At 40.6% G+C, this 23,019-nt stretch overlaps 1 protein-coding gene across 1 annotated transcript in view; it reads right to left on the minus strand.

Annotated features, from left to right (window-relative positions):
* Positions 1-16,179, minus strand: part of dip2ba (disco-interacting protein 2 homolog Ba) — a 71,442-nt gene extending 55,263 nt beyond the window's left edge. Inside the window, exon 1 of the mRNA XM_061987007.2 lies at positions 15,903-16,179. Within this exon, the coding sequence (XP_061842991.2) occupies positions 15,903-15,987 (85 nt within the window). The 5' untranslated portion in view covers positions 15,988-16,179. The remainder of the gene's footprint in view (positions 1-15,902) is intronic.
* Positions 16,180-23,019: the final 6,840 nt, after the last annotated feature.

Here is a 23,019-nt window from a genome sequence, read left to right on the forward strand (position 1 = left end):
TGTTTTGAGAATCTTTCTGTGATGCAATTAAGAGTATTCTCAATCTTTACTATATTAGTAAATATTAGTGTTTGACAGCAGAATTAAAAGTAAGTAAAGGACAAGAGACCGCATTGGTTTGTGTTCTTCTGTGGTTTCTATGCCTAAATATAACTACAAAGACCTGGTTGTGCAAATAAACTAACATCATGTTAAGTCTGTAATAAATATTGTTATTGTTGGTCCAATCCACTGTTGTTGATTTTCACAACAGAAACTGTTAGTTTAGTTGTTGTTGTGCAAGAAAACAAAGTGCTTTATTCACCACAGATAACCATATAATAGCGTCTTTGGTGATATTTGCTAGCATCAAGAAAATATCCTTAATAGTATTAATAAACTAGATGAATATGAATATGAATCTTGATGTCGCTAGCAAACATTGCTGAAAAACAGGGACATATATAGCTAAATAATGAGACAAAATATTAACTTCACACCAAAAAAACAACTGCAGACATCAATTGTAGACATGACTAACATTAGTAGCAGGAAATTAACTGCAAACAAATGTACCCCTTTTCTCATTAGCGTCACGATCACAGTAGCATGGCAGTTATGTCAATCAAATACGTTACTTAGCGATGTACAAATAAGTCCAACTTTGTCTTTCACGGCTTAATGTTTGATTTGTGAACACCTCAGATGTAAAGACATGATGTGTCTCCAATCTTTTCTTCTCTAAATACCATAATTGTCAAATGAAGTGAGGTTGTAGCAAGCAATATCATCTTAGTGATGATAAATGGTTTAAATCATTAAAAAATATATTTTTCTTTTTACTCCATCCCCTTTTAAATATTTTTTTCATGATCGCTTATATATTTGCCTTTAAACCTTTCAAAATACGCCCTAAGCTGCATTGATTCAGGTAAACAAACAGGAGCCTACTGGGACTCTAGACCACGCTTGAAACCCGGAAGTGCCCGGATGTGCCTCTAGGCAACCCAGTCATAGTTTATATAGTCATTTTAATGTCTGGGCTGTGGCTAAGGTTGTAACAAACACATCCATGTTCTCCGGGTGTGGCTGCCATATGGAAGTATTATTGTATCACATTTTTTTGGCAACTTGTATTTCAATCTGTGCGCGTGTAATCCAATTCGAGTGCGTGCGTACTAATTTGTGTGTCTGTATATCGATCCAGTGTGTGTATTCATATCCGCGTACATATGTTTTAGATCCACGTATGTGTGTTTTACATCTGCATATGTGTGTTTTGAGTTGACTGTCTGTCCCTAATCAGAAAGTACCCCCTTTAGGCGGTCTACCTACATGTGACTTTTGCGACATTTCTGCCACGTAAAATTTGGGCGAGCGCATCCAGATTCGTGAGCGTGTATTGCAACGTGTGCGCGCGCATTCAGAAGTGCGTGTGTGTTATACAATTTGCGTGTGCGTATCTGAGGTGTGCCTACATTTAACCAACCACAGAAGACACCATGCAATTTAAACCAAACGGAAACAACGTACAGCAGAGGTGTGCGAAAGAGAGGTTTGAATTGCGTAATGTCTTCTGTGTTTGGTTAAATGCAGGCACAGTGGATGGATGGCTTGGTCTGGGATTGGTTATTTCGATCAATCAATCAATCAGAGTTACTCAAAATACGGCAAGCTGCAAAAACCAAAGTTTATTATTATGAAAAAAATATAGAGTAACGAATAGGGAATATATGTGTGAGAAATGTCAAGTGTGGCATGTTGCATGAGAAAGGGTTAAATTGATTGACTGTAACGCTCAAAGCGTGAAGCTTGGCAGCTTAATTGATTGATTGATTGATTGAAAGTTGTATTAGTAGATTGCACAGTTTAGTACATATTCCGTACAATTGACCACTAAATGGTAACACCGGAATAAGTTTTTCAACTTGTTTAAGTCGGGGTCCACGTAAATCAATTCATGGTATTTAGCTGGTGTTCGAGCGTGGTCCATCATTGTTGACTTCAACGCAGACTAACATGATCAATGGCTGCAAGGCGCCGACTAATAGTAAGTATAAGGAAAGGCAGGGGGGAGTTACAGACAGACCACGGAAAACACTACGCAATTTAAACCAATCAGGAACAACGCAAGGCGTCTCTCTTTCACACACCTCAGCTGTACTCCGTTTCTCCATCCATCTATCCATTTTCTACCGCTTGTTGGTTTAAATTGCGTGGTGTCTTCCCTGGTTGGCTAATTGTTGGCACACCTCAGATACGCACATGCTTCTGAATGCGCGCTCACACGTATTACACGCTCACAAATCTGGATGCGCTCGCTCAAATCGTACATGGCAGAAGTGTCGCAAAAGTCACGCAAAAAAGGACAGCCAAAAGAGGGTTCCTGCTTTTCCCAGATCACAGATACGCACGCGCAGATTGTATTACACACATGCACTTTTGAATGCGCCGCACACCTTGTATTACACGTTAACGAATGTGGATGCGCTCGCTCAAATTTTACACAGCAGAAGTGTTGCAAAAGTCACATGTAAGTAGACAGCCTATCAAGTGTTCTTTCTGATTAGGGAGAGATAGACAACTTAAAACACATGTACGCGGATCTAAAACGCACATACGCGGATTAGAATAAACACACTCGGATTGATATACAGACACACAAATTATTACACACACAGTCAAATTGGATTTCACATGCACAGATTGAAATACACGTTTGCACATAGTTTTGCTACAATAATACTTCCATACTGCCACAACGCTAATTAAGGAGTCACGGGGAAGACTTGATATTGAAGTCGGAACACATTAACCAATAAAGAAACAGAAGATGTATTGTACATTGTTTAGCCACGACACAAGGCTTATTTTTTAATATAACACAAAATTAATCCCGCATAATAAATACCCCCCCACCCCCACCAGTCCATGTAACTCAACAATGACAACGCCTGCACAAAACACTCAAAGCCACAACCTGATACACAGTTAGCCACCCACAATTTACACAATAAATGTATTTCCCCAAGTTCCCAAAGTTATATACAAGACATGCACAAACGGGCACACGATTGATAGTTAGAACTACTGTAGAAGTCGCAGCGTACTCACGATAACGTGTATCTAACTCGAGTTATCGTCTGTTTGTCCCAGTTCTCCTCAGGCCAATGGTAGTCAATCCACAAAAAGGTCATAAATAAGGAAGTAATCCACAAGGTGGCTTCGCAACAAAACAATCTGGCTAACAGGTGGTCCAGGTGGCGTCTAACATCAGTTTCCGCTTCCGCCACTTCCAATGTTTATAAAATAAATACTTCCATTTTTATTTGTCCACAACATATCATACTAGACTCTTTTATCAGGCTGAGTCATTACGAAATTAGATTAGCCGCTAAAGTCGGCTGTGAAAAGTCGGCGCCATTGCAACATTACAACTTGGTTCGAGGGACTTCAAGATGAGGTAGGGTAAAGTGTTGTTTTCCTATGCTTTCCACGGTCTGAATCAAGGAATTATAGGGCAACTAGACATGACCTTTTAACCCTGGTTAAGGGTGAGAAGAGTGTACCACTGCAGTCGAACTACAACAGAACACGTCATCTTCTCAAGTATGGCCCGTCACCAACCCCTCCTTTCACCACCTATGGAGGCAACTCATTCCAAGTTGCACAAAGGCTGAATTGAGCTGAAAGGACTAAATAGCAGCACAGCTCCTGGCCATGGCAGCTCAAACCAGCTGAATGGTCCTCATTGTGTCCTAGTGGTCACAGGGGGCTCGCAGAACTGGGTTGTTTCCTAAGAGGCCATTTGGCAGGGCTGTGTTCTTATCCAAGCAACACAGGAACAGGCATTTCCACTTGGTTCAGAGGAGGTCTCGTTATGAACTTAAGAAAGCCGGCCCATAAAGCTAGTGACAAACTCCATGCATTCAGGCAAAAGGGCCTCACTTGTTCACATTCACATTGACCTATATAAGTGGAAACATTCTATATTTAGCCAAAAAGATGTTAGCAACAAAATACTGCTAGTGACAATTAAATCAAATGCAACATCCTGGGTTTAAAAACATCCATTCTCGGACACGGGTCAGTTTTTTTGTTTGTACTTTTTACATTGTCAAATATTAAGATTATTAACTGTATTAGCCACTGTGCATTACAAAAACAATAAAACTGTCTACCTTAATAACAAATGACAACATGTAGAGACTAGCCAGGCAACCTGCAGTGAGAACTAACTACTGAAATACTTGGTCTCTAATTGAAACTCTAACTCCATTGTAGTGCCTCTTACATCTCTGTCATCCAAAGTATTAAGACACACTAGAGTAGTGCTTCTCAATTATTTTCTGTCATGAACCACAAGGAGGACAACATTTTTTCTAAGATCCCTCCTGAATTGATTATTTAATTATCTTTATAATGCTCTGTGTGGGTTACATTTTTATGTAATTCTCTTATTATCAAAATAGATACAATAGCAGCAATACTATCTGCAGCAACTTGTAACAATTTGTAACATTGAACATGACTGCTATTATGCTGTATGTGTGATTTTCTATACACAGAAAAAGGTCCAAAATATTCACTGGGCTGTGCATTTTTATAAATCTTACATAGGAAGTAACAGTGTTTTTAAAATGTAAACATTGGTCACTTGTAGTTTTATCATCATATTTATTTTCAAAAAGAGCATCAATATTCCTTGTAATATACCTAAGCAGAAGGGATTAAAAGTGCGTATTTTAATTTTACTTTTTACATGGAGGGATGGACAATTCGAAAAGCCTTGAATGATTAAACTAGGGCTGGGCAGATAAAAAGATATCATTATATGTTGCGATAAACAGGCAATCAATATCAATAAAAAATGTGTTTGATAAAACGTCCTATTATATATCCATCCATCCATTCTCTACTGCTTGTCCCTCTCTAGGTCGCGGGGGGGCTGAAGCCTATCCCAGCTGCATTCGGGAGGAAGGTGGAGTGCACCCTGGACAAGTCGCCACCTCATCGCAGGGCCAACACAGATAGACAGAAAACTTTCCCAGCCCTACTTTAACCTTTTAAATGGTCAACTACTGTACTTCAGTCTGAACATTTTTAATCAAACAAATATAGCCTTTACTAATTCTTTCAAACTTATTTGACAGCATTTGTCTGTTTTATTACACAATCAACTGCAATGCACTTTTCTGTCACTCTGCCAAATGCAAAAAAAATCTTCAACAATGACAACAACAAAAGTAGATGATTCTGCTCCTATTTAGTGGCTGCAGGGAGCCCTTTTTTACACTGCACATTCCTTCAAATCTGGGCTTCAAAGTTGATATAAGTACTCTTAACTCTTGCTCAATGTTAAGATGAAATCTGTACTTTTGTTTTTATTACAGCAACAGCAGAAAAACCTATCTCACAGAGATAGGAAGTTGCAAAGGATAGTAGAATGACATAAAACACACAAGGATGTTGCAAAGGATAGGAGAATGACATAAAACAAGGATGTTGCAAAGGATAGGAGAATGACATAAACCCCCCCCCCCCCCCCCCGCATATGCGGTCCTCTCCAAGGTTTCTCATAGTCATTCACATCGACGTCCCACTGGGGTGAGTTTTTCTTGCCCGTATGTGGGCTTTGTACCGAGGATGTCGTTGTGGCTTGTGCAGCCCTTTGAGACACTTGTGATTTAGGGCTATATAAATAAAGATTGATTGATTGATTGAAAACACACATTGGTCTTTTCTCATTTCCTACTGTAGTGACAGTGAATCTAAAACTATATATGCTTCCTCGTACTTCCAGGTCTTTTTATTCTGGTTATTGTTTTTTGTTTTCCTTTCTGCTGACGACAACCCTTATTTTTTTCCATTCCTGTCACAAACTTCTCCATCTCTCCAACCCATTAGAAAACATGTTAATAGTAATTCATAATAACACAGATTTGTTTTTAAGTGTACGGAAAACATTATTATACCCTTTTTAAAGAAAATATATGCATCATCGCAGATTATGCAAATTATATGATGACATCATGCTAACCACGCCCCCACCACCACAGATTTGGTGGCAATCTGGGGGAACCCTGCATCCAGTCCTGCATCCTGAGTCATTGAGATTGGTTTTACACTGCAGGTCGAAGTTCCCAATAGGCCTGGGCTGATTACACATTTTACTCAACAATATAGTGACCTACAAATTATTGCCAATCATAAACTATATTACTGCCATAATTTTTTGGAGAGCAAATAATAATGCAAAATAATAATGCATGTATATCCTTTCAAATGCAATAAACTTGTATTTCTTGTATATTTAGGGCCCGAGCAGCTGTGCTCTGCATCGCAAGGGCGATGCAGAGCACAGCGAGGGCCCTATTTAAAATTCTTTTTTTTCTTCTATATGTTTCAATGCCTTTTTGAGGCTCTCAACAACAACAAAAAGCCCCCATATTTTGAAGGCGCATCAGGTATGGCGACAAATTTTTATATTTTGGGGGTCCCAAAATTGGTGGGTCGGGGCATCGGGAAGGACATGACCGCAAGCATTATGCATGCAAATTTAATTATTGACAAAGTTGCACTTCATTATTGAAAATGTAGGCAGAAGTAGAGTTACTTAATTGACATTAAAGTTAGGACCTTTTTAAGCAAAAGTACAGAGTAACAATATAAACACTACAGCATAAACAGATTAAAAAGTCGTATGGAAAAAAAAATGTATCTGGCAGATTTCGAGCAAGGAAACACTAACATGACATGACAAAATGACAAATGTCTGTCAAACGTTTGCAGCATTTTTAGAAATGCTAGTTTTACAGTATTAAATGGCAGCATGTCTTGGATGGTGTAGTGATTTGAAGCACACTTTCTGTGAGCGCACACTATTTTGCGTTGTTTCGTTTGAACTCACTTTGTACACCAAACGCCCCAGTGAGTGTGGACTGTTGGGTGGTTGTGTTTCAAGTGGGTGTGCAATTTTGTCGTATTCGAGCACTTTCTGCAAACTGGCTCCTCATCTTGTGCAAAGTTTTCAACTGAAATATTCCCACTGGTGCAGTGGCATTTGGTTTTGTGATCATTTTGTCCATGTTCGCTACTACATGTGTTGGTCACGGGCTAACTTGTTGCACTGTGTGATGCTAGCGGGCCGGCGGCCCCGCCTCCCGCACAAAAAGTCAAAGACACTTAATGAAGAACAAGAGCATTCACCCCCTTTTTTTTCCCATTCAGCTATGGCACAAACGCGCGCAGCTGCTGAAACCAATGAAAAGCGTGAATGCTCTTGAAGCCATAAAAACGCATACGCATGGCGATTTAGCAACGCTGGAAAACTTACCGGCTTAAAGTTCATTTATCGTTCGGTTAATTGCCTTATCAAATATCGGCCCAGGCCTAGTGTCCGATTCCAAATTGCATTTGTTTGCAAATGTGACAGTGTTTATTGAATACTTAAAACAACCTGCACAATGCCAAAAACAAACAAATTACTACACAAATTACCTACATAGGGAAGTTACAACACAGGCATGACTATACCATTATTTGAGTAGACATAAGTGCTTATACGGCACAGATCATTCTATTTGACTCTCAATGACATCAAGCATGGGTCAGACAGGGTTTACACTGCAGTTGCTTTAGCATGTACCGTATTTTCCGCACCATAAGGCGCCCTGGGTTATAAGCCGCGCCTTCAATGAACGGCATATTTCAAAACTTTGTCCACCTATAAGCCGCCCCGTGCTGTAAGCCGCATCTAACTGCGCTAAAGGAATGTCAAAAAAACAGTCAGATAGGTCAGTCAAACTTTAATAATATATTAAAAACCAGCGTTCTAACAACTCTGTCCCAAAATGTACGCAAATGTGCAATCACAAACATAGTACAATTCAAAATAGTGCAGAGCAATAGCAACATAATGTTGCTCGAACGTTAATGTCACAACACACAAAATAAACATAACGCTCACTTTCTGAAGTTATTCTTCATTCGTAAATCCCTCGAATTCTTCGTCTTCGGTGTCCGAATTGAAAAGTTGGGCAAATGTGGGATCCAAAATGGCCGGTTCTGTCTCGTCGAAGTCATCGGAGTCAGTGTCACTGTTGTCCAGCAGTTCTGTGAATCCTGCCTTCCGGAAAGCTCGGACCACAGTTGTGACCGAAATATCTGCCCAGGCATTTACGATCCACTGGCAGATGTTGGCGTCGTCTGGCGCTGTCTCCCTGTCTTAGTGAAGGTGATGTTGGCGTCGTCTGGCGCTGTCTCCCTGTCTTAGTGAAGGTGTGTTCGCCTTCTGTCATCCACTGTTCCCACGCAGTTAGCAGTCTAGCTTCGAATGCCCTGTTGACACCAATATGTAGCGGCTGGAGGTCTTTTGTCAATCCACCCGGAATGACGGCGAGTATTGAATTAAGCGCGTAAGCGTGTCTCTTAATGTGATGTTATGAGCTAGCAAATATAACAACTACACTACCCAGCATGCAACGATAGTGACGAGCATGCGCGGTAGCCCTGAGAAGCGTTGTATGCTGGGAGTTAGAATGTGGTTATGAGCACGCTGTGAGTAAACGTTGAGAACTCAGTTAACACGCCTCGTCTGCATTATTTATAATTAGACAGACAACACACTTAATAGGAGCCATTTTGGGGTCTTTACATAAACACACAAATGGAAATGAAACGTCACATATCCCAGCATGCACCGCGCGCTTCTTCTACGGGGAAAAAAGATGGCGGCTGTTTACCGTAGTTGCGAGACCGAAACTTTATGAAAATTAATATTAATATTAACCCATATATAAGGCGCACCGGATTATAAGGCGCACTGTCAGCTTTTGAGAAAATTTGTGGTTTTTAGGTGCGCCTTATAGTGCGGAAAATACGGTATATCAAACGTTCCTCCACATTTAGAAAAAGACTGACAACAACAGAAACGGAATAGGGAAGAAGACAAAACAACAAATATGTGCCTCTTGCAATAACCAGCTATATGCCAAGAAGAAAGAGCAGAATTGTCCTCCATTGTTGTCCTTTGTTTACTCTCTAATGAGTTAATTAGTGGGTTTACAGTTATACGGTGTCACATTGTAATGATGTCACGCAATAAAATGCACACAGAGCTAACGATAGATAGCCATGGTTAAACATCAGAATATCAACCCACTAACAGAAGTGGACTGAGCATAACTGGAAATTTCTCACGATAGCTTAAAAAAAACATGAAACGCAGCGCTTAAGTGCCTGATTGTTACAGGCATGACTGTAAAGCGTATTTGTGTTAAGAGGCAATGCAATGCTGCGAATCAATACTGGCAACCTCCTGTTTAAAATAAGTAAATTGAAACAATTGGACTCACTCTCAGCTGGAAGAATGTGGCTCAGGTGCCTGAAGCAGTGTGTGTGTGTGTGTGTGTGTGTGTGTGTGTGTGTGTGTGTGTGTGTGTGTGTGTGTGTGTGTGTGTGTGTGTGTGTGAGATGTGTGAGCAACATTAACAGCTGCTTGGGGGAGGGGTTGACATGTACTATGCTTCAGATGTATAAAATAGTTTATTACAATGTGTACACTCATGAACAAAATGGAATGACCTGTGGAAAATGTAAATTTATGTTTTTACACTGCCATGTGGTGGATGTTTGTAGGGTTAACCAACCGACTTCCGTTTTGCCCCATAAACCTCAGGACCTGTTGAGAAATGTGTAAATCGCCAATACCAAAACCCAGTTCCATAATGGCACTGGTGCCAACTTAAGCAGTAGTACCCAGACTGCAAAAAGAAGAAACTATCGGCGCTTCATTTCAGTGCTAAATGAATGCAGAGTGCTTGGCGGTGATATTGCACATGTAACGGCTTGAAAGTAATGTAGCGTCCTGACAAAATTAGACAAGAGTTTTACGCTCTTTTTAGATTTATCACTGAACTTAACGCCCTCATATCTGCTAGTAAGTCTGCAGCGCTAGGTTAGCCACTAGCCACAACACAGCATTTCCTCATTATGGTTACAGCAAGCAAGGTTGCATTCACAAACTCCTGAAATTATGACCATCAAAATCACAAGTCACTTTGTTCACGTTCTCTACGTTCTATATTGCTACAATGCTTACAACAATTTGTTGTGGATTTTATTACCTAATTTTGAATGCATCATTTAATGTACATAATTAATCGTCTGTTCAACATGAATGTCACAAAATATAATAAGAATAAAAATGTTCTAGAGCTATTTTTTTTTTTTTTTTTTACAAAATGTTTATTTTATAAGTATCAGTTCAGGCACCATTTTTAAAGTACACATTTGGTACACTTATCATTAAATTAGAAAGGATACCCATCCCTAATCCAAACTGGGATTGTGACCTAAAATATCATGATATTTAACTGTGGGATATCATGAACAATGTTGTCTCACCACACATTTCTTTCCTGCTATAAACTTCTCAAATGTTCTTCTTTGATGAGTCAATCACTGTTTTACATGTCATCATAGGATCTCTCCTCGTGCAAGTAGCTGGAAATTGGGCCAAGTTGAAGTCACAGAAGAAGAAAACAAACATGGACATAGGCCGGCTAGGGCAGTGAAGTTAAACAATAAGATATACAATCAAGTGTGGATTCACTTAGGCTTTGAAACCAGCAGGGCTATTCTAGTGGCCGAATTCAGTTCAAAGCTTGGGGGACAAACATTTTTGCAGCAAATTCCTAAAACCACTGAGTGCTCCTGTTATATAGAGTAACTTTGACATTTTAACCTTGCTAGGAAACATAGCACATTTGGGTTCAAACTTGTGATTTACATAACTTAGGCGTTCCTCAAGGCACCCCGTTAAGTCTTCTTCGTTTTGGCAGTTACAATTGTTTTTCGTAATGTGATTTATGTAACTAAGGTGTTGATGTAGCTTGTTTACTTTAGATGCAGTCAGTAGTCATTTCTTCAACTTCTTTAGTTATACTACTGGTATTCCTCAAGGTTCTATTTTAGGTCCTCTCTTTTTCATCATTTGGCCAATTCAACTGGTGGCCTGCGAGTTCAGTTTAAAAATGTGTGTTTTGCAGCTTATTCTTAAAAACACTACAGTGCTGTCAGAGAGATGATCTTTGACTAGCTTTTTCACAGAAGGTCACTCCTTTACCTCTGAGAAAATAAAGAGACCAAAATCAAATGTCTACTGTAGAGGACGCTGGCTCTACTGAATATGCAAAATAAGACTAATAATAAAAGGGAGAAAAGAGTGTCAGATGTAAATATGATACAAACATGCACAGCCAGCCACCCCAATGAGTCAAGAAATATTTTTTTTTTCAAATTGTTCTATTTAAATAAATAAATAAATAAATGGGTTGTACTTGTATAGCGCTTTTCTACCTTCAAGGTACTCAAAGCGCTTTGACACTACTTCCACATTTACACATTCACACACACATTCACACACTGATGGAGGGAGCTGCCATGCAAGGCGCTAACCAGCACCCATCAGGAGCAAGGGTGAAGTGTCTTGCTCAGGACACAACGGACATGACGAGGTTGGTACTAGGTGGGGATTGAACCAAGGACCCTCGGGTCGCGCACGGCCACTCTTCCACTGCGCCACGCCGTCCCTGCTTTTTATTTACATTTATACTTGATAGATTTTAACTACCGGTACTTCAGAGACTTAACATGTTTTCTGAATGAGTTTAAAATTGTGCTACCGTCAGACTAAACTAAAATCTTTTTATTTTTTTTACAGTTACATGCATGTGAGCACCCTTTGAGAAAAAAAAAAAGAGTAAAACTTCAAATCGACAAAGTGCTGCCATGCAAGCACCGAAAGATTAAAATTCCTGCAATTGGGTGCATTTTTCTACACTATATTTTACCTTTAGATTTATTCTCATCGGCCAACTTTTTTGGCTGTCTTTTTGACACTTACATGTCCCATATAATGTACCACAGAATTTTTTATTTTTTTTAGGAGATCATTTACTAACATTATTATCATTGAAATTGATGTTGGGACATCTGTTTACATCCGTCTACATGGCTAGCTAGCTAGCAGCTAAAGTCCAGCCCCAGTCGGCAGTGTTTTAGTTATTTCTAAATCACTAATCCTCGCCTCCATGGCGACAAATAAAGTAAGTTTCTTACAAGTATCACCCCTGCAGGATGAGGAATAGATAAACATGTTTCACTACACACCGCAGCTCACCGGCATCAAAATGTAAACAAACGCCATTGGTGGATCTACACCTAACATCAACTGTAATGATACCAAGTACAGTAGCGTATCTAGTCGATACTACTATGATTATGTCGATATTTTTTGGCATCACAACATCTTCTTTCATTTTTAAAAAATGTATATTATGTTTATAAACTCAGGAAATATGTCCCTGGACACATGAGGACTTTGAATATGACCAATGTATGATCCTGTAACGACTTGGTATCGGATTGACACCCAAATTTGTACTATTGTCCAAAACTAATGTAAAGTATCAAACAACAGAAGAATAAGTGATTATTACATTTTAACAGAAGTGTAGATAGAACATGTTAAAAGACAAAGTAAGCCGATATCAACAGTAAATTAACAAGTAGATTAATATTTCAATTTCTACCACATGTCCTTAATAATTTTGACAAAATAATAGAATGGAAAATGACACATTATGTTACTGCATACATCAGCACACAACAAATAGGAGCCTTTGTTTGCTTACTTACTACTAAAAGACAAGTTGTCGTGTATGTTCACTATTTTATTTAAGGACAAACTTGCAATAAGAAACATATGTTTAATGTACCGTAAGATTTTTTGTTAAAATAAAGCCAATTATGCAATTTTTTGTGGTCCCCTTTATTTAAAAAAGTATCAAAATAATTTTGGTACCGGTACCAAAAATATTGGTATCGGGACAACTAGGGCTGGGCGATATATCGATATACTCGATATATCGCGGGTTTGTCTCTGTGCGATATAGAAAATGACTATATCGTGATATTCGAGTATACGTTCTCACTGCGGGCATTACACTACAGGCTCTTCTCACTCTATGTTGTCTCTCCTTTTCACAGAGACATAAAACAAGCGCACCTTTTTACATACGTCACATACATATACGCCCTCGCGGAGCAGAGAGGTAGCGGCATGGGTAACGTTAGCTGTGGTGCGAGTGGTAATACGAGAGAAAGAAGGTGCGAATCTGGTAACAAATGAAGGAAGAATTAATTCCAGTCCATCGTCTGGCGGTGGTTTGGCTTCAAGTGGGAATATGTCGAACAGACAACTGTAATTTGTCAAGTGTGGGGCAAAAGCGTTTCTACAAAAAGTAGCATTACTGCTAATATGTAGCATCATTTGAAAAGTCACCTGCTAGAGAATGAAGAGTGCTTACTCCGCATGTCAACATCTCCGTTCGGTGCTACACCAACAAAATGCAGAGGCAACCATTTCCACATCAACATCGTATGAAAAAAATAGTCAACAACAGAAGGAGATAACGTCCGCAGGAACCTACCACATAGCGAAGGACATACACTATTTGATTTCCTATTATTCAGCTCATTTTTATTTGACAGTTATTGAAATATCTTGTGTGACATCATGCACAAAAGTGCACTTTATTTGTTTTAAACTATTGTAGTGGCGTTCTGTACAAAAAGTGCGCTTTAATTTAGTGTTATTTTGATAAGTCATCTTAGTGACATCATGCACAAAAATGCACTCATAGCTTGTTTTAAAATGTCTCTGACAATCTTGCACTTTCTGTTTTGGAAATGACATGAATTTTTGTGCCACTGCTTAATAACTGTTTAATAAATACAGTTTTGGTTAATTGACCTAGTTGTGATTTCCCTCTCTGCATGAAAGTTTAAAGTAGCATATATTAATACAGTATGAAGAAGAATGTTTTAAAGGCCTACTGAAACCCACTACTACCAACCACGCAGTCTGATAGTTTATATATCAATGATGAAATCTTAACATTGCAACACATGCCAATACGGCCAGGTTAGCTTACCAAAAGTGCAATTTTAAATTTTGCGCGAAATATCCTGCTGAAAACATCTCGGTATGATAACGCCTGCGCGTGACGTCACGGATTGTAGAGGACATTTTGGGACAGCATGGTGGCCAGCTATTAAGTCGTCTGTTTTCATCGTAAAATTCCACAGTATTCTGGACATCTGTGTTGGTAAATCTTTTGCAATTTGTTCAATGAACAATGGAGACAGCAAAGAAGAAAGCTGTAGGTGGGAAGCGGTGTATTGCGGCAGGTGTTGTGCCGGATAACGCACCCCCGCCGTAGAATGCACCCCCTGACTGTTGTGCCGGATAACACAGCCGGTGTTTCATTGTTTACATTCCCGAAAGATAACAGTCAAGCTTTACCATTGGCCTGTGGAGAACTGGGACAACAGAGACTCTTACCAGGAGGACTTTGAGTTGGATGCGCAGACACGGTACCGTGAGTACGCACGCAGCTGCGGCTTCCAAACATTTGATCGCTTGCCCGTACGTGCGTGCCGCTATGTGCATGTCACGTACGTAACTTTGGGGACTTTGGGGAAATATATATGCTATATGAACTTTGGGGAGGTGAACGGTACTTTGGGCTGTAGGATTGAGTGTGTTGTGCAGGTGTTTGAGTTGTATTGGCGGGTTATATGGACGGGAGGGGGGAGGTGTTTGTTATGCGGGATTAATTTGTGGCATATTAAATATAAGCCTGGTTATGTTGTGACTAATAGAGTATATATATGTCTTGTGTTTATTTACTGTTTTAGTCATTCCCAGCTGAATATCAGGTCCCACCCGCCTCTCACAGCATCTTCCCTATCTGAATCGCTCCCACTGCCCTCTAGTCCTTCACTCTCATTTTCCTCATCCACGAATCTTTCATCCTAGCTCAAATTAATGGGGAAATCGTCACTTTCTCGGTCCGAATCGCTCTCGCTGCTGGTGGCCATGATTGTAAACAATGTGCAGATGTGAGGAGCTCCACAACCTGTGACGTCACGCGCATATCGTCTGCTACTTCCGGTACAGGCAAGGCTTTATCAGCGACCAAAAGTTACAAACTTTATCGTCGATGTTCTCTCCTAAATCCTTTCAGCAAAAATATGGCAATATCGCGAAATGATCAAGTATGACACATAGAATGGACCTGCTATCCCCGTTTAAATAAGAAAATCGCATTTCAGTAGGCCTTTAATGTAGACACATAGAATCATCATACTGCTGTGATTATATGCATCAAGTGTTCATTCAAGGCTAAGGCAAAATATCAAGATATATATCATGTATCGTGACATGGCCTAAAAATATCGACATATTTTTTTTTTTTTTAAATGCCTTATCGCCCAGCCCTAGAGACAACATTGGCCCTTGGAGGCACCTCTGCTTTATAACATGACATCACAACCCATGGTTGCCCTACACAAGTCCCCATTAGTCCCTCGTCTGACGTACAGTTTTAGTGCAATAAAAACAACAGGGAACTGAAACCAGGTATGAATACGCATCACTTCCTACAAGAAGTCTGGCTTGTTATTAAGTACACCATAAGCAAGATGACAGGGGAGTCAAGCCCTGACAAGAGGGCCCTTGTCTATGGCCATTGCTGTCACACACACACAGCGAGATCCATAAGTACATAGAATCCGGTTTTCAGACACAAAGGTTTAAAGTGAGAATAGAAAAGAAGCATATGTGTGTCAAAGCAGCCTGTCATGCACTGCTAGCTTGTTCGCCTCCTACATCCTGTTGTAGCTGACAATAAGCTAGGTGCTGCCGCGTGCTGCCATTGACTAAACTGTACAGACTTGCCAACTACAGCAGGAAACAACGAGCGTCATATTGAATTAAACACACATATATATCCATCCGTTTTCTACCGCTTGTCCCTCTAATTCCCGTCCTCCCCTCCATTCACGGTTTTTACCTTCAGACAGCTCCAGGTCCAACTCAGCCAATTGGTCTCGAACCTCCTTTGGCAGGACTGACAAATCCACGCCGCGCTCCGCCATGACTTGGCCGGAAAAAAAACACACACACCCGGGCAGGCGTGTTGAAGAAGACGCAGCGCTAACGTGAGGGGGAAGCTACAAAAGAGGGTAAATAAGGCGCCCTCCCTCAAGACACGAAGCAAACATCGGAGGGGGAAAGACAGTCCGTCCGCACCGCCGGCCGCTCCGCCATAATGGGAGAGACCCAGCCGCGGCAACCGCCGGTCACGTGACTGCGTTTACCTCGCCTGAACGCTGTGTGCGAGCACCGGAGGAGCAGCGAGAAACTGTTGCGCCCCCTGGAGGCACAGGCGCGGAAGTACATTCAAAACAACTCTGAAAAGACCATTTCTGTAGAAAACTTGTGTATGAATGCCTCAATTCTGCTGCTAACTTAAAAAAAATATTAAACTGTATTCATAACAAATATGGCATTTTTGGGAAATAATAAGGATATATTTTATTTATAAGGCATCTTTCTGGGCACTCAAGGACACCATACAACAGGGGCGTCACTAGCTTTTAAGGACAGGGGGGCTTTGCCCCCAGGAGATGCACAGGATGCGAGCGAATGTTACGCACGAGCACAAAACTTCACAAACGGCTAACAAAGACTTAGAAATTATTTATTGTTATTATTATTATTTTTAAAAAATGCACGGGACGATATGAAATGCTCCCCGGGACGATGGCTTTTAACCATGTTTTTTCTTTTTCTTTTTATGTATTTATTCATTTTACATTTTATATTAAATGTCTTGGTTTTTCCTCCCTCTGAAAATCCTATGAAATGTTTAACAAGCCATCCTATAATAATACAACAGCTATTAATGTAACAATACAATAAAACAAATATATTTAATGATGTTTTTTTATTATTTTAACAATAGGCTAATGTACTGTATATTACTTTATATAGATTCTACAAGAAACACAAAACTTAAAAAATAAATTATTTACAATTGCACACACAAGGTTTTGTGCAGCTTCACTCATTGTAAAGGAAGATAATGTGCTTCGTACACCTGCAGGACCGCAAGCAAGGTCGCAGAGAAAATGCGGACTGGAATTTGAGTGATGTGGGCATTTTCTATATGAACAAGTGGAATGGATTGGATACCGACGCACTAAAGGGGCTCTCTACCTTACGCTACGAAGTGAGGGGAAACTGAGTGAATAATAACAGGTTATATGATTATTTATTTAAACTCATATTTGGGCCACTTTATAATGAGTATGTCGGCATGTATTTGTAAAAAAAAAAAACACCAAATTATTTAGGGGGGCTTAAGAATATTTTAGGGGGGCTTGAGCCCCCCTAAAATAAGCCTAACAACGCCAATGCCGTACAAAATCAAAACAATAAAATCAAATTGGATAAAAACAACAATAATAACAACAACAAAGACAGAAAAGAATAGATGATAACAATGAATAAGCAGTCAGGAATAGGTGTGTTTTGAGTCTTGATTTGAAGAGGGATATTGAGTCCAAGTTACGAAGGTCTGGTGGCAAAGAGTTCCAAAGATGTGGAGAAGAGCGGCTGAAAGCTCGGGCACCCTTGGTGGACAGTTTAAATAAGGGGACAGTGAGATGGATGGATGAAGAGGATCTTAGGGAACGTGAGGGCGTGGCGACATGGATCATCGAGCTGGATGCAATCTTACTTGGAGGGGAGGGAACAGGTGGTAGAGGTGAACGGCACTGTGTGTCCCCCCCCCCCCCCCCCCCCCCTCCTCTTAGTAAGCTGTGGAGTCCCCCAAGGCAGTATATTGGGGCCTTTACTGTTCCTAGTATACATAAACGACTTGTCATCGGCATGCGACTGTGATTTGTTCCTGTTTGCGGATGACTCGGCCCTGCTGGTATCCGGCAAGGACAAGTCACAGGTGGAGAAAATCCTCAGTGCTGAACTCTGTAGAACTTTCACCTGGCTCGCTGACAACAAGCTATCCATACACTTGGGTAATAATAATAATAATAATACCTGGGATTTATATAGTGCTTTTCTAAGTACCCAAAGTCGCTTTACATGTAGAACCCATCAATCATTCACACCTGGTGGTGGTAAGCTACTTTCATAGCCACAGCTGCCCTGGGGTAGACTGACGGAAGCGTGGCTGCAATTTGCGCCAACAGTCCCTCCGACCACCACCTATCATTCATCATTCAATTCACCGGTGTGAGTGGCACCGGGGGCAAAGGGTGAATGAAGTGTCCCGCCCAAGCACACAACGGCAGTGATTTTTGGATGGTAAGATGCGGGGAGCGAACCTGCAACCCTCAGGTTTCTGGCACGGTTGCTCTACCCACTACGCCATTCCGCCCCAAAATGGAATCCATCCTGTTTGGGTCCCACATCAACCTTAAGAAAGTCAATGACTTCACTATAAAAGTGGGTGACATTGTTATCACCAGGAAAGATGAGGTCACCTACCTAGGTTCCATTCTAGAGGCTAATCTTTCCTGTGATAAAATGGCAAACAAGGTAATCAAAAAGGTCAACCAACAAACGAGATTTCTCTATAAAATCTCCTCTCTGGTCAACAAAAGCACCATGAGAATTCTAGCGGGAACTCTCGTTCAACCCTTTTTCGATTACGCATGCACCTCCTGGTACCCTAGCACCTCCAAAACCCTCAAATCTAAACTCCAAACATCCCAGAACAAGCTAGTCAGATTACTTCTAGACCTCCACCCCAGATCCCACCTCACTCCTACCCACTTCTCCAAAGTGGGCTGGCTCAGGGTGGAGGACAGAGTAAAACAACTTGCACTGAGCCTAGTCTATAAAATCCGCTACACCTCCCTGGTACCGAAGTACATGTCAAACTACTTCTTTAATGTAAATGACCGCCATAACCACAACACCAGGGGGAGCTCCACTAACCACATTAAACCTAGATTCCGTTCTAACAAAGGTCTGAACTCATTCTCTTTCTATGCCACATCAATATGGAATGCGCTCCCAACAGATATAAAAGAAAGGGCATCTCTATCCTCCTTCAAAACCGCAATAAAAGTACACCTCCAGGCAACTTCAACCCTAAACTAACACCCTCCCCGGATTGTTAATAATCAAATGTAAATAATCAAATGTAGATACTTTTCTTATGCCTTCTGATCTCTCTCTCTCTCTCTCTCTCTCTCTCTCTCTCTCTCTCTCTCTCTCTCTCTCTCTCTCTCTCTCTCTCTCTCTCTCTCTCTCTCTCTCTCCATATGTCCACTACTTGTTGTACATATCCTACCAAGTCAGACCTACACTGTTACAATGTCCATTTCTCTGTTCTCAATTGTTGATGACTGATGATACCAACCAAACCTAACACCCCCCCACCCCCCACCCCACCCCTCCACACCCAGGATTGTAAATAATGTAAATAATTCAATGTATATACCCTGATGATTATCTTGTGTGATGACTGTATTATGATGATAGTATATATCTGATAGTATATATCTGTATCATGAATCAATTTAAGTGGACCTTGACTTAAACAAGTTGAAAAACTTATTGGGGTGTTACCATTTAGCAGAGGTGTGGACTCGAGTCACATGACTTGGACTCGAGTCAGACTCGAGTCATGAATTTGATGACTTTAGACTCGACTTGACAAAATGTAAAAAGACTTGCAACTCGACTTAGACTTTAACATCAATGACTTGTGACTTCACTTGGACTTGAGCCTTTTGAATTGACATGACTTGACATGACTTGCTACTTTCCCCAAAACCCAAAGATGAAAAAGTTATTCGAGAGCGCTCCGTATTTTTCATTGTGTACTTGTCTATCAGCGTTGCGTGTGTCAGCTGGTGTGGTCTCAGTACAACAGCCAATCAAATTAGATCTACTTTGTTTTCATCACACAGCATTCATCCAATCAAATTGCAGGACAACCAACGAAGAAGACATGTCCAAACCACACGCCAGTGAACAAAAAATGATACCTAAAATAATTTTGTTTGGGTATAAAAATTACGAGGTGGTCAACACAAAACGGTTTGCAGTATGCAACACATGCAGTTCGAAAATTACTGATGGAGAGGCAACAACTTCCAACTTCGTCCGGCATTTGAAGTTGCACAAAGAACGGTAAGTTTTGAATGTACGATAACGTTTATTGGCTAAGTAACGTGACTTTTATTAGCTGTGTAGTTAAATCAGTGAGGCTGTAAACTCACTGCTAACGTTATAACGTTATTGCAAACACGGGAATCTGTTGCAGTTCACTACCTTATTCATACTTTTTGTTCAGTGATTTTTTTTAAGCAGGGTTACGTTAGTCAATATATCACACGTAACGTTAGACGGCGGTCAGCAGCACCGCGTATTTTAGCCACCTAAAAAAAGATAAAAATAGTAAAATAAAGGTCAGTTAAAATGTATACTATATTATGAATATGTGTACCGTTTTAGCTAGCTTTCTGACATACTGTTGGTTGTTTACCTCAGTGGTCCCCAACCACCGGGCCGCGGCCCGGTACTGGTCCGTGGATCGATTGGTATCAGGCCGCACAAGAAATCTTTTTTCTTTTTCTTTTTTTAATTAAATCAACATAAAAAACACAAGATACACTTACAAGTAGTGCACCAACCCAAAACAACTCTCTCCCCCCTTTTGTTCTGGGCATTGAACATGAAGACTCTTCCTTCACTGTTCCGAGTGGCCATGAGAGTCTTGGCAGTGCCTGCCTCCAGTGCTCCAGTGGAGCGAGTTTTCAGCCATGGTGGCATCATACTACGCCCCCATCGTGCACAAATGACTGACAGACTCTTGGCTAATTTGGTCTTTTGCAAATGCAATGCAGCATAGGGCCCTGACATATAAAAAGTACAACTTTTTTGTTATGTTCACGTATATGTCATGTTTTTTCAATGTTAACACTTTTGTACAAATAAGTACATTTGCACTTTATTTTTCAATGTGTTTGTTCTGTAAAGGAATGAGTTAATGTTTAAAATGACTGGTTAATAGTGCTATTATAAAGTGCAATGTCAGCACAATTTTCTTTCCTGCAATTTAAAATGCACTTGTTTTAATAAATAAATACAGCGTTTGAAAAGCATACACAATCTGTGTTAATATATTAGTCTGTGGTTAAAAGGACTTGAAAGGACTCGAAACTCAAAATGCAGGACTTAGGACTTGACTTGAGACTTTCCAGTCTTGACTTTGGACTTGACTCGGGGCTTGCCTGTCTTGACTCGGGACTTGACTCGGACTTGAGGGCAAAGACTTGAGACTTACTTGTGACTTGCAAAACAATGACTTGGTCCCACCTCTGCCATTTAGTGGTTAATTGTACGGAATATGTACTTCACTGTGCAACCTACTAATAAAAGTCTTAATCAATCAATCAATCAGGTCAGAGAGATAAGATGGAGAGAGGTTATGGATGTCTTTGAAAGTGAGGAGAATTATTTTAAAGTGGATACGATGTTTGATGGGTAGCCAGTGGAGTTGCTGCAGAACATGGGGTGATGTGCTGGATTAACAAGCCAGCGTTTGTGGGTGTTTTTAGTCAGATGCAAAAATATAGTTTTATTGCTTGGAATGAAATTGAATTAAATGAACGTGTCTGCCAATATGGAGGATTATATACTGTATCCAAGATTAAATACTCCTCTAAACTGGACTTTAGGACAAAATGAATCTGATCATACAAAGTACGTTTACATGGAGGATAACTATTGCTGCTTCAGATACAAATACAGAAAGGTCAGATGCACTCACAATACTTGATTTATTTTCCATCCATCCATCCATCCATGTTCTTCCGCTTATCCGAGGTCGGGTCACGGGGGAAACAGCCTAAGCAGGGAAGCTCAGACTTCCCTCTCCCCAGCCATTTCGTGCAACTCCTCCCGGGAGATCCCGAGGCGTTCCCAGGCCAGCCGGGAGACATAGTCTTCCCAACGTGTCCTGGGTCTTCCCCGTGGCCTCCTACCGGTCGGACGTGCCCAAAACACCTCCCGAGGGAGGCGATCGGGTGGCATCCTGACCAGATGCCCGAACCACCTCATCTGGCTCCTCTCGATGTGGAGGAGCAGCGGCTCTACTTTGAGCTCCCCCCGGATGACAGAGCTTCTCACCCTAAAAGCAAATGGGACCAAAACGTATTTAATAACAACTTTATCAAATACTGTTTGGACCCATTTATCATATCATAATATCATTATGATAACGTTTTTATGAAAGCAAATAACTCCCTTCTTTATTCCTGTTACTCTCATGTGCAACCTAAATCAACAATGATTAGAGCTGCACATATGAATTTAAGTAAAAAAAAAAGAAGAAAATTTTTTACAAAAGTGTCTATGCCTCACCTGGTGTTTAGTTCACCACACGTCACTGTTGTAGGAATGATTTGAATGTTGACACGGTTGAATGTTGAAGATCAGAAACTGTACTAAAACATCCATCCATCCATTTTCTACCGTGTGTCCCTTTTGGGGTCGCTGGAGCCTATCTCAGCTGCATTCGGGCGGAAGGCGGGCAGGGCCAACACAGATAGACAGACAACATTCACACTCACATTCACACACTAGGGCCAATTTAGTGTTGCCAATCAACCTATCCCAAGGTGCATGTCTTTGGAGGTGGGAGGAAGCCGGAGTACCCGGAGGGAACCCACACAGTCACGGGGAGAACATGCAAACTCCACACAGAAAGATTCCGAGCCCGGGATTGAACTCAGGACTACTCAGGACCTTCGTATTGTGAGGCACATGCACTAACCCCTGTTCTACTGTGCTGCCCAGTATGAATATAGAAATAATAAATGTATGTTTCAATAGTAAACTAAATAACTGGCTTCGAAATTAGCTGGCATGATAAGAGTTCACATACTAATTTTAGCCCTTCTTGTTCCATCAATGCTTTCTGGGAGGGCGGGTTTAAACCTGGGTGTGCTGTTTGAAAGTCAAGCTTGGCCGATATTATCGGCCGATAAATGCGTTAAAATGTAATATCGGAAATTATCGGTATCGTTTTTTTATTATCGGTATCGTTTTTTTTTTGTTTTTTTTTGTTTTGTTTATTAAATCAACAT

Source organism: Nerophis lumbriciformis, linkage group LG01 (assembly GCF_033978685.3).
Source record: "Nerophis lumbriciformis linkage group LG01, RoL_Nlum_v2.1, whole genome shotgun sequence".
NCBI lineage: Eukaryota > Metazoa > Chordata > Actinopteri > Syngnathiformes > Syngnathidae > Nerophis > Nerophis lumbriciformis.